The 17,191-nt window shown below is 37.8% G+C and overlaps 1 protein-coding gene across 5 annotated transcripts in view; it reads right to left on the reverse strand.

Moving 5' to 3' along the window:
• Positions 1 to 17,191, reverse strand: part of PLCB4 (phospholipase C beta 4) — a 379,157-nt gene that overhangs the window by 135,828 nt on the left and 226,138 nt on the right. For all 5 annotated transcript variants that reach the window (XM_054696412.1, XM_054696407.1, XM_054696400.1 and 2 more), the window contains one exon: positions 14,513 to 14,611. In XM_054696412.1, the coding sequence (XP_054552387.1) occupies positions 14,513 to 14,596 (84 nt within the window). In that variant the 5' untranslated portion in view covers positions 14,597 to 14,611. The remainder of the gene's footprint in view (positions 1 to 14,512; positions 14,612 to 17,191) is intronic.

Here is a 17,191-nt window from a genome sequence, read left to right on the forward strand (position 1 = left end):
AAGGTGAAAATTAACCACATTTCTGTTTAATGACAAATCCATGCAGGCCCTTAACCAACTATGTGTATCTCAAACTCTTCAAAAAACAGCTCTCTGGCAAAGACTTTACCCAAAATACCACTCAGTACAAAAAACCTTTTTTTGCAAACCATATCTTGGCAATTTGGTTTTAATGAGCATGCAAAAACTAGACACCTTTTAAGTATCTTGCCACAGTTAGGAGGATCCATGTCCTCTTCACTACATGGGAGAAGAAATCCAACCCAGAAGATTTGTGGAGGCCCCAGCAGAACTGTCTTTAGGGAAACTCTTTAGCAGAAACACTGTCAGTCTATATAGGCTTTGACCACATGTTTCATTGAAGGATTTTCTTGGCAGCTATTCAAATTGTTTACTATGTACAGCTTTAGGGATAAACAGATTATAATCCACATGGTTCTTATTTAATTTATCAGAATTAATATGAAGTATAAGAAAGACACGCATACCTACTGGGGATGTTTTATTTCCTTTGTTTGAAAGAAAAATGTATTTTCTGAATATAGTATATTTTAGCTTTTTTTTTTCCCCCAAAAAATCAGAGATTAACAAGATCCTAGTCAGTATTTTCTTCCTTTCAAGGCTGAGTCCTATTGGCCATAAGATGCATGTTATGGTAATGTTCTTAGGGACACTCGTTCTCACAGGCAAATATATGAAAAATAAATTCCTTCCATCTTAATTTCCCTAAAAGAATCAAATGACAAACTCCTGGGTGTGGTACCATAATGATGATGGTCAAAAATAAAATAGAAAGAAAACATTGTAAAAAAAAAAGAACAAGGTTGTAAAATACATATAAATAAATTATTAAAAAATAAAATAAAGGAAATGGGTGGGCCTCTCTGGTGGTACAAGGGGTTAAGTCTCAGCACTATGAAGCTATGAGCAGCCACTGCAGCACTGAGTTCAATCCCCAGCCAAGCCGGCCAGGGAGCTAACCCACATGGCATAGCAGACCTCCCCTGTCTCACTTGCTGCTCCCCTCAGCAGTGCATTTCAGTAGATCTGCCTGTTCTGCTCCCCACTGTCTCTGGTGAATCCTCTTACCTTCCTGGACTATACCTCTTGCACTTCTGGACTATACCCAAGCTCTTGTATGTATAAATAAATAAATCTTATATAAAAAAGGGAATGGTGACTTAAAAGAACTAAAGAGTTTCCTAAAATTTTGAAAAGATTTTTAAGCTATATTTCTTACATCATATATATTTAAAAAATATATATGTATATATTCTTTTTGTAGGGGAGGAATATGCTTTCTTGCCTAGGTCTGGTAAGAGACAGATTAGCAGGAGAAGAGCATACTAATTCAGTTAAGCTTCATATGACATGGGAATCTTTGTAAGTAAACAAAGACTCAAAGAAAGCTAGACCTGAGGATTTTTGTGCAGGGTTTGATAAAAAGTAGGCAGGGTGAAGTAGGACAGGTCAAGGAGCATGAAGAAAGGGCAATAAACTAAGGGAGACTTAGCAAGGCTTGTTTTAGGATTTTCCCAGCACCGCTTCATCTTTGGAGATAAGATGCACCTTTCCTCCAGGTAGAGGGAAGACAACCCTCACATGTGGGTTTTAAATCTGTTTCAGGGAAGGGCTGGGGTAGGGAATTCGAAGTGACATTTCTATTTCTGCTGTTTTCTCAGATTCCTTCAGCTCAAAGTATTCAATATGCCAAGGTGCCACATTTGGGGGCAGCATATCCTGAACCCCCTCCATTGCATATGCGAACCACTGCAAATTATAAGACAGGCAGCTGAGACTCCTGTACATTCTGTTACCCACACAACACTTCGACGGAGCTCGATCAATCACGACATGTTGGATAGCAGGCAATTTCTTAACTGATTTAAGCTTCTCACTCTTCATCTGGATAACAAGGGAAATAATCGCATTTAATCCTCACAACCACCTGGGATGATTGATATCAAATGCTCAGCACTGTATCTGGCATGTAAAGGGCTCAATTTCTAATATAAAATAAAAGTCTTTTTTATTGAACAGCATCCCCCACTCCCTTCTCTGCATTACCTGTTTGAGGGAGTTTATCTGTAAAGAACCTTAATAGATTTAATTTTTTTTCCTTCTAAGTAAATCTAAGAAGCCTTACCTTGCCCTCTGCGTAGTGGATCTCAACCGTGAACTATATGACCAGAAACATCAAGTGCTCTTAAACACAGATAGATGGAACCTTCCCCAGTTTCTGATTCAAAGTCTGGGGTGGGGGCTGATAATCTGCATTTCTAGCAAGTCCTGAGGTGCTGCTTGTGCTGCTATAGGGGATCATCCCTTGAGGTCTATGACCAGCTATGTCACTTTGGACAAGGAAGGCGTTTAGCCATATTGTCTCTGTTTTGTGATCTGTAAAAGGTGGCTACCTAACAACAGGGTTCTCATGAGGCTTAAATGAAATAATGTTTCTTTAGCTTTTACACAGAAACATCACCTGCAGAGCACCCAGTGAGTGCTTGGAGTGGCAGATATTCTGCGATAAGCACTAAAAAACATCCTTCCGAAAAACAATCCAAACTATTACCAAGAAAAACATTTCTTTGTGATTCTTAGGAGCAGGGAATTCACTCATATGAAATGCAGCTTAAAGTAATGCAATTTTATTACTCAAAAAGAAACTTCAACATGATTCATTCTAAAATATACTGTATGTTTCATTTGACTGCTAATTCCTTTGCACTTGGATGGACCCTTTAATTCAATGGCCAGGCCACATGCATTAACATAATGCAGTCCCCAAGAGAATGAGGCAAAAGAATGCAGGCAGGAAGTCTTCTGGGCCTTTCTACCATCAGGAGAGGCCCACGAGTCCATGAGCCTCAACACGAATTAAAAGGTGCTCAGGTACTATGAATATGTTAGTGGTCACTGTCACAGAAAATCTCCTCCTTCTGTATTTGTTTAATTCCAGAGGTGGGTCTTGCGGTCTCACAGATCGCCCACTGGGCTCCAAATTGCTGGATCCCCCTTTGGGCTCCGACCAGTGGCCAGATGGGGTCTGGCTTGTGGGGGCTTTTCAGCTCACTGCTGGCTGTGGGGGCAGCCCTTTCCCAGTTCCACACAGTCTAAATGGGTTCCAGACACAAAGATCCCTGGTCTAAAACGGCAAGTCAGAAGGGTACTTCCCTGCGCCTCGCAATCTCCCCCTATGGGCTCTGACTGGCAGCCAGATGGGGCCTGGCTTGTGGGGACTTTTCATAGCAGCACTGTTTACAATAGCTAAGCTATGGAAACAACCCAAATGCCCAAAAATAGATGACTGGATCAAGAAGATGTGGTACATATACACCATGGAATATTACTCAGCAATCAAAAAAGATAAATTCACACAATTCGCAGCAATATGGATGGAGCTGGAAAGGATCATGCTCTGTGAAATAAGCCAGAAAGAAAAAGAAAAACACCGAATAGTCTCATTCATAGCAGGAATTTAGGAAACCTAAATGAGGGACCAGGAAAAAGACTAATTATAATAAAGTAAAAATCAAAATCAACAAGTAACTATAAACCAGAGACACACTATGGTGGGGGGAGGGGAGGAGGGATTAGGGTCAAAATAGGGGGGCTGGGAATTGTATGAGGAATATAACCAAGATGAAAATGCGTACACTGGGCCTCCTCGGTGGCGCAGCGGTTGAGCACTGGGTTGTGAAGCTGCCTGCAGCCTCTGCAGCCCCAGTTCGATCCCTGGCCATTGGGCGAGGGTCCCACATGGCGTGCAGACCTCTCCTGGCGCCCACTGCTCCCCTCAGCAGTGTATTTCATCACTCTGCCTGCTCTGCTCTCCCCTCTGGCTCTGGTGAATTCTCTCACCCTCCCGAGCCTCTGACTGTACCCAGTGCTTGTATAAATAAATAAAATAATCTTTAAAAAAAAAAAAAGAAGTCTTAAAAAAAAAGAAAATGCATACACTGTGCAAAAATGAAAAATAATGTAAAAATATATAAAATAAAAAAATAAAATAAAGCGCTCCTCCTGCTGTCACCTACATGACTTGAAGGAGCTGATGTTGAGCATTTTCCTATTTATATCACTGATAGAAAAGAAGCAGTAAAGACATAGCACTGTCACTGAGCCACTGAATTTTAATTAAATTCTTTAGCATAACACAGTAATACTTCACAGACCTGGCGTCTCTGCTAGTTTTTGAAATTTTAATTTGATGCATTATTTACCCAATTTTTTCTTGTATTTTTTGTTTCCACAAGCTCCCTGTAAATCTAGTGCCATTCCAGATTTTCTTCTTTAGATTCCCAGTGGCTGTCAAATATCGTCCCATGAATACACAGTCCTTCCTTCACCCTTGAACAGCATGAATCTCAAGTATGAGAGATTTCCACAAGAGTGACTCAGACACTATTTCATGGGTGAGATATTTTCATTGCTCCAGGCAATAGAGTTATCTTCTACCTTTGTGAAGAAATGAAGAAAGCAAACCCAAAGAAACTTCAGAGGGGGAAAAACACAAGAATGAGAAGAGCAAGCAAAAACAAAGAAAAGTGGAGTTTCTTAGAAAAGCAGAGACAGACAAGAGTAGCTGGTTCTGCAGGAAAAGCTAATACAATTACAGAGAAAAGTTAAAGAAATGGAGACTGACTCATCACTTACAAGGGAAAATAAGCCAAAAGTAATTACTTGAAACTGAAAATATCATCAGCACCATCAAGACTAATTTGTTATTCATTTCAAAGTCACATTATTTGTCTTCTAAGCTAGATGTCTGCAAGCCACAGACGTGGGTCAAATTCACTCTTTTCCTGTTTTTGAAAATAAATTTTATTAGACTACAGCCCATTTATTCATTTACAGATTGTCTACAACCTATGGCTTCTTTTGTGCTCAAAGACAAAGTTGAATACATGTGACAGATAATGTATGATTATAAAACCTAAAATAATTAATATTTGTTCCTGTACAGAAAAAGTATGTTGACCCTGCTCTGAACCTTCTCAACATGAGAAGACTGCTACAAAAAGAGCACCCTTTACCTACACCTGCTGCATTGTGACTTGGTGGCTCCTGTGCGGTGGGAGAGCGTGGCCCTTACTCCTTGAGTCTGGGTTGGCCTTGTGACTTGTCTTGGTCTAGAGGAACTTTGGTGGCAGAAACTTGGCTGTGCCCAAGGGAGAGCAAATCCTGTCTCCTTGCAGGAAGATCACAGACCAGGTCGTATGGAGTTAAGATGGCCCTGCTAAGGCTGTCTTAAATCAGTCAGCCCCTCATTGATCAAGCAAACACTGAGTGTGCACAATTGAGCCCAAACTGTATGACTGAGCCCCAGAATCATGGACTATATACCTGGTTGCTGAATTAAACCACTGAAAGACATTAGATGATGCTACCCCAATCTATGCCACTTTGGCATATAAATTATTTGGACCTGAAGGCAATTGAGAATCAACAGATGTAGAAAGAAGTCTTCTTATGTGATTAAAAGCAGAAACTTCAGACATGAAGACTGCCACAATCCCCTCTAGGGAGCTTCATGACCTCGAAGAAGACAGGAAGTCAGCAGCAAGGTGTGCCTGCACAGACAAACCTCAGTAATAATCCTTCTCTTCCATGAGCTTCCCCTTATATTTATGGCCCTAGAAACCCCAAACCCCTTTTCCTTTGTAAAGTCAATACTCTATAGTTATCATCTTTTACTAAAATGGTATTAAGCTGTTTAGTTGAACCACTTCTTTGGCTTTTTGCTTTTTGTCTATGAAGTTCTTATATACCTAAATTAGCATCCATAAAGTATATGTCTTTTCTCTCATTAATCTATTTCCCATAAGACTGTCACAAATCCCAACCCAGTGAACTAAGAGGCCAGAGGGAGAAATGTTTCCCCCTCCACCATTAAGTTTTGGAGTGGTACATTATATAGTGAAAATTGATACGATTATTGACTAATTGATTCTTTGAAATCCTTGTCTCTTCACCTTTGTAACTCATGCCCATCCCTCCTTTTCAGAGCCCATTTCTTCACTTCAGATTTAAAAAAAAATTCTTTATTTATGCATACAAGAACTGGGGTGTAAGCCAGAGGAGTAGGGGGGTGAGAGGATTCACCAGAGACAGTGGGGAGCAGAACAGGCAGATCTACTGAAATACACTGCTGAGGGGAGCAGTGGGCGAGACAGGAGAGGTCTTCTACACTATGTGGGTTGCTCCCTGGCCAGCCAGAGAGATCGAACTCCGTGCTGCAGTGGCTGGCAATAGCTTGATAGCGCTGTCTTTAACCCCTGTACTACCAGGGGAGCCCCCTTCACTTCAGATTTGAGGTCTCATCTCCTAGTAGGAATCAAACCAGGATCACTTTTGTACTCTCTGCCTCCCTGTAACTTCACCTGCCAGTCAGTTACACCTGAGGTCTGGTAATGCCTCCTTGGGGAAAATGTCTCCAATTCTTTTGGCACTTTTAAGATTTCTCTATTCTCCTGATCCTTGAATATTTGTACAACTTAGTTGTCTTGGATATATATCTCATTGAATATAAATGCTTCCATTGCTCCAATCAAAGCACAGCCTCTTTCTCATTAAAGGCTGTGTCTCCTTTCTCCAGCTCATTCACTCAGAGGCTGGGGACAAAAAGGGTGGGTCAGAAAGCTTTTGATTTGAAATTGCTCTCCTAACCAGACCTACAAGTAAAAGAGCAAAGGTGAACTAGGGATATGCATAGTGAAAATCCAGAATTATCCTGAACTTCTGTTACTCAATCCCTTACTCTGAGTCAAGGCAGAGAATGGAAGGCAGGAGCCAGAAGACATTAATTGGCAGAAACTTTACGAGTTTGATTATTAATAGTAGGAGCTGACTTATAACAGCTTTTTAAAGTTTGTAACAGTGCTTGTTGAGTTATTTGATGGACATTTTGCAAATCAGACATGGTTTCAACTGCAGTGGAGCCTTCACTTTGAAGAGGCAGCCACCCTGGCCACCTTGTCCACTCCTACTGGGAGTCTCTGCAACACGTATACTGTTCTCCCCATCTGAGGAAGGGCAGATGCTCACACAGACACAGGTGCAAGGACTTGCCTGAAGTTGCAACTTGTAAATGTCAAGGTCAGGGCTCAAAGCAGAGTCTTTGTCTTCAAGTCAACTTACTTTCTAGAACTTTCCAAACCATACAGACCTTTCCTTAAATGTCTCATGATTGGATGATAATGAACTCTAGGCTTTGTGGGGTTGAGCGTACAAACAACATTATCAGCAGTGTTATTTCAGAGACTGATCCACAGGAAAGAATGGACTTTTTTTTTTTTTTTTTTCCCAAAAACCTGGCTGATGTCAGCTCTTGCAGTTTGGTGTTGTTTCAGCATTCAGGCCAATTGATTAAATGTCCAGGCACCTCCCACGGCTTTCTCATGTGAGGAATCGTGAGGAATCGCTCACCTGGCTATAATGACAAGAAAGATAACTAAAGGACGAGGGTATTGAATCATAGAACCTTAGGTCAAAATCATATTCTTCAGACCCATCCTCCTCAACGACTCTTCTTTTCTAGTATAGAGATGTTTGAAAAATTGCTTATGGAGATCTAATCAGTAAAAGGAAGAAGTAAGATCCAGCTCACCTTCCTTAAACTCCTGGTGTTCTCCAAACACTCTCTTATCTCCTACACACACTTTGCCCAATCTGCCTACCAACTATTCTCCACATAGTTACCAAAACAGCTGTCTGCAAAATGTAAATTAGATCAGAGTCCCTACTGAAATGAGGAAAACATCCAGTCTCCTTGTCCTGGTTCCACACCACTGATTCCCCTACTGGAATGTGCATCAGTGCCCCTAAAGGGTTGGTTAAAACTTATATCCCTGTATTATTCTTCAGTTTCTAATCTAGTAGGTCTATTGGATGGGCTTGAGACTGTGCCTTTACAGTAAGGTTCCAAATGAGGCTGATATGAGGATGATACTTTGAGAACTACTGTTCTACAAGATAATGCCTCTCCTTACTTCTGAGACTTCTGTTCTAACCATGTCCCACTCATGATGTCAACTAGGATAACGGCAGTGTCTCTGGGAGGCGAGGATAGAGAAAGGAGGAAAATGCATCCATTTTATTCCTGGACATTTTACTCTATTTTCCAATTTCCTTTTTGCTCATTTTATTTTTAACTAAACCTTATGTGATTTTAATCATATGCACTGTTCCTTCAACAACTCATGAGATAGAACTGTCATTTCAGGCAGAAGAATAACATGAGAACATTCACAAATATTCCCCTTTCTCAGATATTCTCTCTGTCTTGCATCAGAGCCCACCCAGGTTCCGGTGCTGGAAACGTCATCCTCATTTTATACTCTTCACTCTCTCCACCTTCTACATCCACCTGGTTAGAAAATCCTCTAATTTATCCACATACTTAACATCTCCCTTGATACCCATGTATCTGATCCACTGCCTTTGGGGTTCCTCAACCCCCCTGGAACCCTCCCAGTCTATCCAGACAAAAATTCAGCCATCTCTATTCATACCCCATTAACTAAGTACCAACATCACCTCCCACTGAGAACATTAACCCTCTGGAATGTCCTCCATGCATGGAACCTTTTCTAGTTTCTAAAATCTCTGCGCACTCTTACTGCACAGATAATTTTTTTTATTCTTTTTTTGTCAATAATAATGAAATGTTTTTTTCTACCTTTAGAATGACTCTAAAAGTTGAAAACTAATAACTATTATGATTATCATTGTAATGAACATGACTCCCTAACTACCCTTCACTGCAAACACAAGTTATATGATAAAATTCCACTTTATATTCTTAGAGCCCATTGTCCTGACCCTGCAGGTACAATTTAATTTAAATTACCCAAATCTTGGGAATAAGACAAAATGTTGACTCTATCTCCTTTCAGTGTTTTATAGGAGTGCTCTAGTATCTACCCCATAAAGATTCAATTTTGAAGAAGTATGTATCTTTGCCTGACTTACCACTTACTATTTTGTTTAGGGCCAGATCTTTCAAATTAGCTAGACAAATTACAAATGTTTCCTGTTCATTGAGATGCTGTAGGTCAGTTTCATTGCCTTAACTACCAGTTTTGTATCGAACTGAGAAAAGTTCTTTTAGTTTCTTTTCCCGACTATATAAAACTCCCTTCCTTGAACATACTTAGAATTAGCCTTATCTTCCTTTTGGTTTCCTGACTGAGAAGTTTAATAAATTTTTAAGTCAAAAATGCTAAGAGAATAATGTTTTCAGTTTTTTAAAAATTATATTTGGGAAATTCTTTGTTTCACTGATGAAACGGATTGTGTAGGCTGTCTGGGCTTCTTCCTAGTGTACCTCCAAGCTGATGTCAGAACCACTTTGAAAAAGGTCAGATGTGGCTTGTCTCACTAGGGGACATTTATGTGTGTTGGGGGGGGTGGCAGCAAAGAGATGGGAGTTGAGAGAGGCTAGGGCAAATATCAAGGCTTTGTTAGAAAAAGAAGCCCCATTTGGGGAGCTTCTCATCAATACAATCAAGTACAGAGGCAAAATTAGGGGTGGCTCAAGCTGTGGTTTGTGATGTGGGGAGAGTGGGTGGGGCCAGTGTTAGCTGAGATGATTCATCTATAAAACATTTAAATCTCTGTTCCAGTTGCCACCAAGGAGCAATGGCCAATGAAAAATTTAGAATCCAATTAAGTGAACTGAGAATTCTTTCTTTGGTGTTTGGAAAGGAAGAAGGTATTTTTAAATCTGGTTGTAGATTGAACTAGCTATCTAGACCTGTGTTGTCCAATGAAACGGTCACCATCCACATGAAGCTATGTAACTTTAAGTTAAAATTGATATAAACAAAACACACTTGAAAGTAGTAAGATGTTATATATCAATTATATCTCAAAAATTATACAAAATTAAAAACTGAGTTCCTCAATTCCACCAGCCACATCTGAGCCTCTGAATAGCCACTTGTAGTTTCCATTACTGCTGAGTTAGGGAAGGCTTGGGTATAAGAATAGCAACAATCTTCCTAAAGATAACGCTCTTTCTAAATTTTGTGCATTTTATATATATATATAATATTTTATATATATATAATTATATATAATATTCATATATAATATAGATGTATATATAATATACAATATACATAATATATGTATATATAATATACAATATACATAATATAATATAATATATAATATAATATATAATATACATAATATACGTTATATAATATATACATAATATATATACATTATGTACACACACACACACACTGGCCTCTAAAGTGCACAAAATGGAAAGTCTTGGGAGAGTTCAGATGGAAGAGTTTGAAGTTAGAAGGAAGTCATACCTCTCAGGATGAGAAAGAAATAGAATTTCCCATATTTCCTCTTTGACTTAAGAGGGAGAATTATTTTGGAAAAGGACTTGGGGGACATTATAAAAGAAAAGAAATATAAACTTACAATTTGGTGGCAGAGGGGGGCAAAAGGAGAAGCAATGAGAGATGTTTGACAATCCTTTCGATGGATTGGATAATGACATTTATTCAGCATGAACTCTGACTTTTAATCTTAAAGTGTGTCCTATTGTGTATTGCAATTACCCTCTGATATCACCAAATCTTCAGAGAAGGTCCACTGCATACAACATCTTGATGGGATATGATGATATAGTAGGCTTTAGGCAGACAAAGAAAGTAGAGTAGGAAACACATCTTGGGAGCAGATGGCTCAGAAGAATTGGAGGATGTGGGTGATCACCAAGAGGAGGGTGACCATCTCCTCTTGGTGACCCTACATTATGGAGTCACAGAAATATTTGAAATAGAGAAAGAACAGGTTCTGATTTATATTTTCAAATGATAACTCTATGATCACAACTTTGGAAGAGTAAATGAAAAAAAAAAAGAAAAAAGATTAGAAGAAAACAGCCAAAGAATTAACAGTGGTTGCCTCTGAGTGGTGAAATATTATTTTTCATTTTTTCATATAGCATAATGCAGTTAGCTGTCCTTTCTGTGAAGCAGTAATCTAGGAAAGGCTGGGGAGGGCTGCTGAGTGTCCAGGGAATGGAGAGTCCTGTATTATGAATGTTAAAGGAAAGTCAGCAGATTGGTTGACTTAGAGATATTTGGGCTGCCTGTGTTTTAAAAGCACTGCTGTTTCTCTCCTCTGCAATAGAAAAATCTCTATTTTAAAGATTTAATAAAAAGCATCACTTAGGAAATAAAATATAGTTTGCATTTAAGTAACATTTAGTCAAGTTAGAAAAATAACAGCTTTACAAGTGGCATGGAATACAATCACAGGCTGCTATTATACAGTTTCTGAAATTTTAACTGCCTCAAAAGAAATTCCTCAGTAATGTAGAAATAGTAAAATAATGCTTTAATGCAGTTGTACTTATCACATTTATTGACAAAATAATACATATATTTTTAAAAAGTGGCTAGTAAATACTTTTATTTTCTAATCTAGTGAGTGTTTGCCCATTGCTTAACACTTCCTTGCTGTCTTTAGACCAAAACATGGAACAAAGAAAATAATTTAATGTGCCTGAACTCCACCCATGGTGTCCAAGTGGGACACACAGAGCCAGTAGACCGCTGGGATGGGGGTGGAGAAGAGCAGTCATATTGGGGATCCCTTATAAAAGGAAGAGGGTGCTCACTCATTTTTTTTTATCTGAGTGGATTCTGATGACAGTTGCCTCAATATTAATACTGAAAGCTGGCCTCAGTTTCCCTCAGCTAATAAAAGGAAACAGAGCTTGAGGAGAAGGAAAATAGTTTAATTTGTCGACACTGTCCTGCTCTTTGGCAGAGTGCTGAGGTATTTACACAAAGGAGTGAAAAAAGTGGGGGGCGGGGAGATGGGCAAAGGTCTGCAAAGTATATGGCGATTCCTGGTGGGTGTCAGCTTGCTTTGTTAACACCTGTTTAACTTCCTCATTATCTTCTTAAAAATGTCCTTCCTTTTCCTTAGATTGTGAGAAGACAAACTTGTTAAGTACCACAGATAGGAACGCTTATCTGATGGGAAGGAAGAGAGACCTGTCACTGCATCAAAATAATGGAAGAAGGGGTCAGACCCTTCCCATCCCAGCTCCTCCATCAGCAGTAGTAGTTTCTGCCACATCCAGACAGCTCCTGTAGCAGCAGGACTTGATTAGACTTTGCTCCAGGCCCAAACCTAGGTGCACACAGGCCCAGGTACATCTTCATTGCACCATCATTTAGTAACTAGAAGCTCTCCCTCTCCCCTGTAGTTCTCTATCTTGCTAAAATAAATTGCTTTTCTGTTTTGCTGCACCAAAGCTCCTTTTTTGTTTATATAGTGACAGCGAGTACACAGACCCAGAAGTGGTGAGAGAGGTTCTAACCCAGTGCTGGTTTTTAGACCCTTTGCCCTGCAACATTACCATTTCGGCTATGAAGAAATTGAACATGATCCCTTCTAGCTCTATCCATGTTGCTGTAAACTGCATGAGTTTATCTTTTTTGATTGCTGAGTAACATTCTATTGTGTATATGTACCACATCTTCGTGATCCAGTCATCTTTTTTTTAGGCATTTGGGTTGTTTCCATAGCTTATCTATTGTAAATAGTGCTGCAATAAACATAGGGGTGCAGGTGCCCTTTGGAATTAATGTTTCTGTGTCATTTGGGTAAATACCGAGGAGTGGAATTGCTGGATCATATGGAAGCTCTATCTTTAGTAGGTTGAGAAATCTCCACACAGCTCTCCATAGTTTTTGGTTGAACCAGTTTGGACTCCCACCAGCTGTGCAGTAAAAATTAAAATCAACAAGCAACTATAAACCAGAGACACACTACAGGGGGGTGGGGGAGGAGAGGGGAGAGGAAGAATTAGGGTCAAAATAAGGGGGGGATGCAATTGTATGGGGAATATAACCAAAATGAAAATGCATACATTGTACAAAAATGAAAAAATGATGTAAGAATTATATAAAATAAAATATTTTAAAAAATTAAAAAAAATTGAACAAACCAGATTGAGTTGGAACCAATTGTCTGTGGGTCAAGGAAGATATCAAAGAAGTGAGATTTCTCATCTGGGTTCTGAAGGACAAGTAGTAGCTCACCAGTTGAACAAGGAGTAACATGCATCAGAGAGAGTGCATAGCACAAAGTATGTGCGAGGATAGTTCATTGGGGGAAATATGTGGATTGTCATGGCTAAAGCAGAGAGTGGGAAGGGGAAAAGATGCTGTAGAATTAAGTAGGAGGCACATTATAGAAGATCTTGTATTTCATTTCGAGGAGTTTCCTTGATCTTACATTGTGGAGTCACAGAAGTATTTTAAATAGAGAACGAACAGCTTCTGATTTATATTTTCAAAAGATAACTCTGTGATCACAACTATGGAAGAGCAAATAAAACAAAAAAATAGAAAAAAAATTAGAAGAAAACAGCCTCTGGGTGGTGTAATATTATTTTCCATTTTTTTATATACCAGAATGCAGTTAGCTGTTCTTTCTGCAAAGTATTAAAGTTTCAGTCTTACAAATAACAGTCACTTCAATATTTTAACCAATGCAAAAGACCCAACCTTTGCCTTTCCCAATTTTGTCTACTTAAAAGCAGCTATGGTATAAATCTAGAGAGCACTGTGATACACAAGTTTAGAAAAAACAAGTCAACAGTATTGATTCATGTCAGTCCACAGAACTAATGAAACCATCTGAGAATCTGAGCCTCGCAAGGGCCTCCACAAATTAGCTGCCACATATGTTCCATTGAGTTTAATAAACTCTGACTCAAAATTAATTCTTAACAAGTTTTATATTTTTACTTTGTCTTAAAGGCAACATAATATCAGAACATACCTCGCCCAAAGTCACCTTGAATTCAAACACAACCTAAGAAAAACAATGTTATTTACAATGCTAACTGGGCTTCAACTCATCTACCAAAACTTTCTGAACACAATGGTGGCCCCAAGCTTCTGCTGTTTAGAAAGTCTGGGGCTACTGTCACCTAGAAAGGCCAGAAGCAATAAATAGCCACGTGCAAAACTGGTTAAAATGGTCTGTATAAGACAAAGGGTAAGGCAAATGACTAGCACAAAGTCTATTCATTACTACATTCATAGCATGTAGGCAGTTTTATATAGAAATTTTGCCGAATAACAAGGAAACATTGTTACTACATGAAATCCATCTGTAAAACAAGAATGCTAATAGTAACAACCTTCTAAGGTTGTTGTGAGGAATTAAACAAATAATATATGCAAAGCACTTAGAAGGTGGCTTGGTTACACATTGAGCAGTCAGTCATTAATAGCATTATCATCCTTACTCTATCTGGCAAATGGGAGTGCTGAACAAATTACAGTATCTAGTATCATTATCATTATTATATCTCATAATTTGCCCATTACCAACTGTACCAAATTATAAATTCCAAAGATACTCTTACTTATGTGAGACTATTTACTTATACTGTAATTAAAATGATATAATTATTAGAATGTGTTGAGAGAAAAGATTAATAACATTTATTTACCTCTTCATATCTATCAAAAACTGCTCCTTCTTGCAAAAAGGAAGGAACTTCTTTCTGCCAATTAAATTCATAAGGTTTGGCCATGATTATATTCAAGACCTAAAAATGGAAAAGAATATCTCATTAGTATGCAAAAGTAAAAAGAAAGTGAAACTCAAAAGTTAATCACTACATTTATGTGTTTGCAAAAGTTGTTCTTTAAACATATAGAATAAGCCCATAAATTGGTTTTTTTCTTCTTTTCATATGATCCCAACTTTCCCTCTTGTTTCTAAACCTAGAGAAATAATATCATCAAGATGCGATCATTTAGAAAGCATTCCCTTCTCTTCAAACCTTATAAAATAGAAGTTCAAGTATGTTAAAATTTTAAGAATTTTGTATGGCATAGTAACCAAAGTTAACAATTTGAAAGTTGCTAAAAGAACTCATCACAAGGAAAAAAATTTCTAACTCTTATGAGCTGACAGATATTAATTAGACTTACTGTGGTAATCATTTCAATATATATAATATATAACATATTATATATAATATATAACGTATGTAACATATATGGTGAAATGATATATTATATGTATAATATATACATATTCACTATATTGTACCCCTAAAACTAACTGAATATTTGTATTAATTATATCACAATAGAATGGGGAATATATCATCTATCAAAGTAAGTTAAGAACTTTACTATGGAAAATTCAAAATGGAAAATATGACTTCTGAATGAGATTGGGGGAAGGATTTGGAACAAAGAAATGTGAGCCCCATATTTAAAAAAAAAAACAAAAACAGATAAAAGGAAAGGTGAGAACATGATAAGTGCAAAACACAAAGTAAAAATCATAGTAAAACTGAATTGTTATATTCACTTATAAAAGACAGACATTTTCTTTTTTTTTTTAAGATTTATTTATTTATTTATACAAGCACTGGGTACACTCAGAAGCGCAGGAGGGTGAGAGAATTCACCAGAGCCAGAGCAGGAAACAGAACAGGCAGACTGACTGAAATACACTGCTGAGGGGAGCAGCGGGCGGCAGGAGAGCTCTGCGCGCCATGTGGGACACTCGTCTGGCAGCCGGGGATCGAACCGGCACTGCAGAAGCTGCGGGCAGCTCCGCAACCCAGCGCCCAACCGCTGCACCACCGGGGAGGCCCAAAAGACAGACATTTTCATATTAGTAATATTATGATTGCTTACCATGAACAATTATACTACACTTGGTCTAAATCAAAAGGCCGAGAAACAATTCCAGAAATATTTACAAAATAAACCCTATATAGGAAGCTTGAGAATGAAGGGGTGAAAAAATAAGACTAGACTATATATAACTAGACTATATATAACTAGACTAAAAAGGGATAGAAGCATGTATTACAAAAATTTTAAACAAAACAGACTTCAAGGAAGAAATAAAAAGCAGAGTAAAAAAAATTATTTAATAGTCACAAACATTTAAGCATGTGGCATAAAGCATCAAAATACATACTGAAAAACTATGTAGCATCAAAATACATTTTGAACAAATGATAAAGCACAATAAATTGGCAAAAATCACAAACACTTTAGGAGACAATGATTCTCATAAACTAATAGAATAATTAGACAAACAAGTAAGCAAATTAAAGATTTGATATCACAATTTAATGAAACAATTTAAATGATCAAGTTAACATAATTTAAATGATATTAAATCACATTGTTTAATGAGTTTAATTCCTTCCCATGTGCAAGTAGAGGGGTGTGTGTGTGTGTAACTGTATTCTTTGTGCTTCTCCAGCTACCCCACATGAATATAAAAATTTCAAAATACATGGAGAAAATCTCAAAATTTTCAGAAGACAGAAACCAGAAATTATGCTGGCTATGCTCACGGACCACAACTAGGCAGGCCAACATATAAATTAATGAGCACATAAAATCTATGAACATGGGAATTATGCACAATTATATAGAGACACTTCAAAATATTTCTTGAATTAATCAGTATAATCAAAGCAAATTATAAGCTTCCTAGAAACAAAAGATGTGGGAATTATGTATCAAAACCTAGATATATAATACTAGCCAAAAATAACAGTAAATAATGATAAGTAAAAGTTAATTGTTTTCTGACTATTCATGTTGGCAAATTTGGCAAGTTTTCTAGGAAAGGAAGACATTGTGAGGGAAGGAAAATGAGAAGGAAGGATAAACTCACAATATTCAGGATAAAAAGTGGGGTACAATTACAAAGAGGAGAGAGTGAAAATTGTAAGAGAATATTATGTCCAATTTTAACCAAAATATTTCAAAGTGGACTTTTTAAACAAGATAAATTTGGCTGTAAAAATGAACAGAATATTTAAACAGACTAGAGACCTTGGAAGAAGTGAAAAAATAATAAAAGATGAGAACCAGATGGCTTTACAGGTGAGTTCTACCAAATCTTCAATGAAGAGGTTAAAAAAAAAAAAGAGGTGATTACTCCCTGATTAATTTCACAAGCCCCACTGTCAGATCCTGATAGGACATCACAAAGAGGGTTAACAAGAAGCCAATCAGCTTAAGAGCTCATTCTCATAGAGAAAAAGTTCTGGCTAAAATATAAACAAATCTATTCCAGAAGGCTATTAAAAGAATAATTTGGGATGTTTCAACACTGAAAACAAACCAATGTAATTTATTACCTT

This window comes from Talpa occidentalis, unplaced genomic scaffold (assembly GCF_014898055.3).
Source record: "Talpa occidentalis isolate TD23 unplaced genomic scaffold, MPIMG_talOcc4v2.1 talOcc4.10, whole genome shotgun sequence".
Lineage (NCBI taxonomy): Eukaryota > Metazoa > Chordata > Mammalia > Eulipotyphla > Talpidae > Talpa > Talpa occidentalis.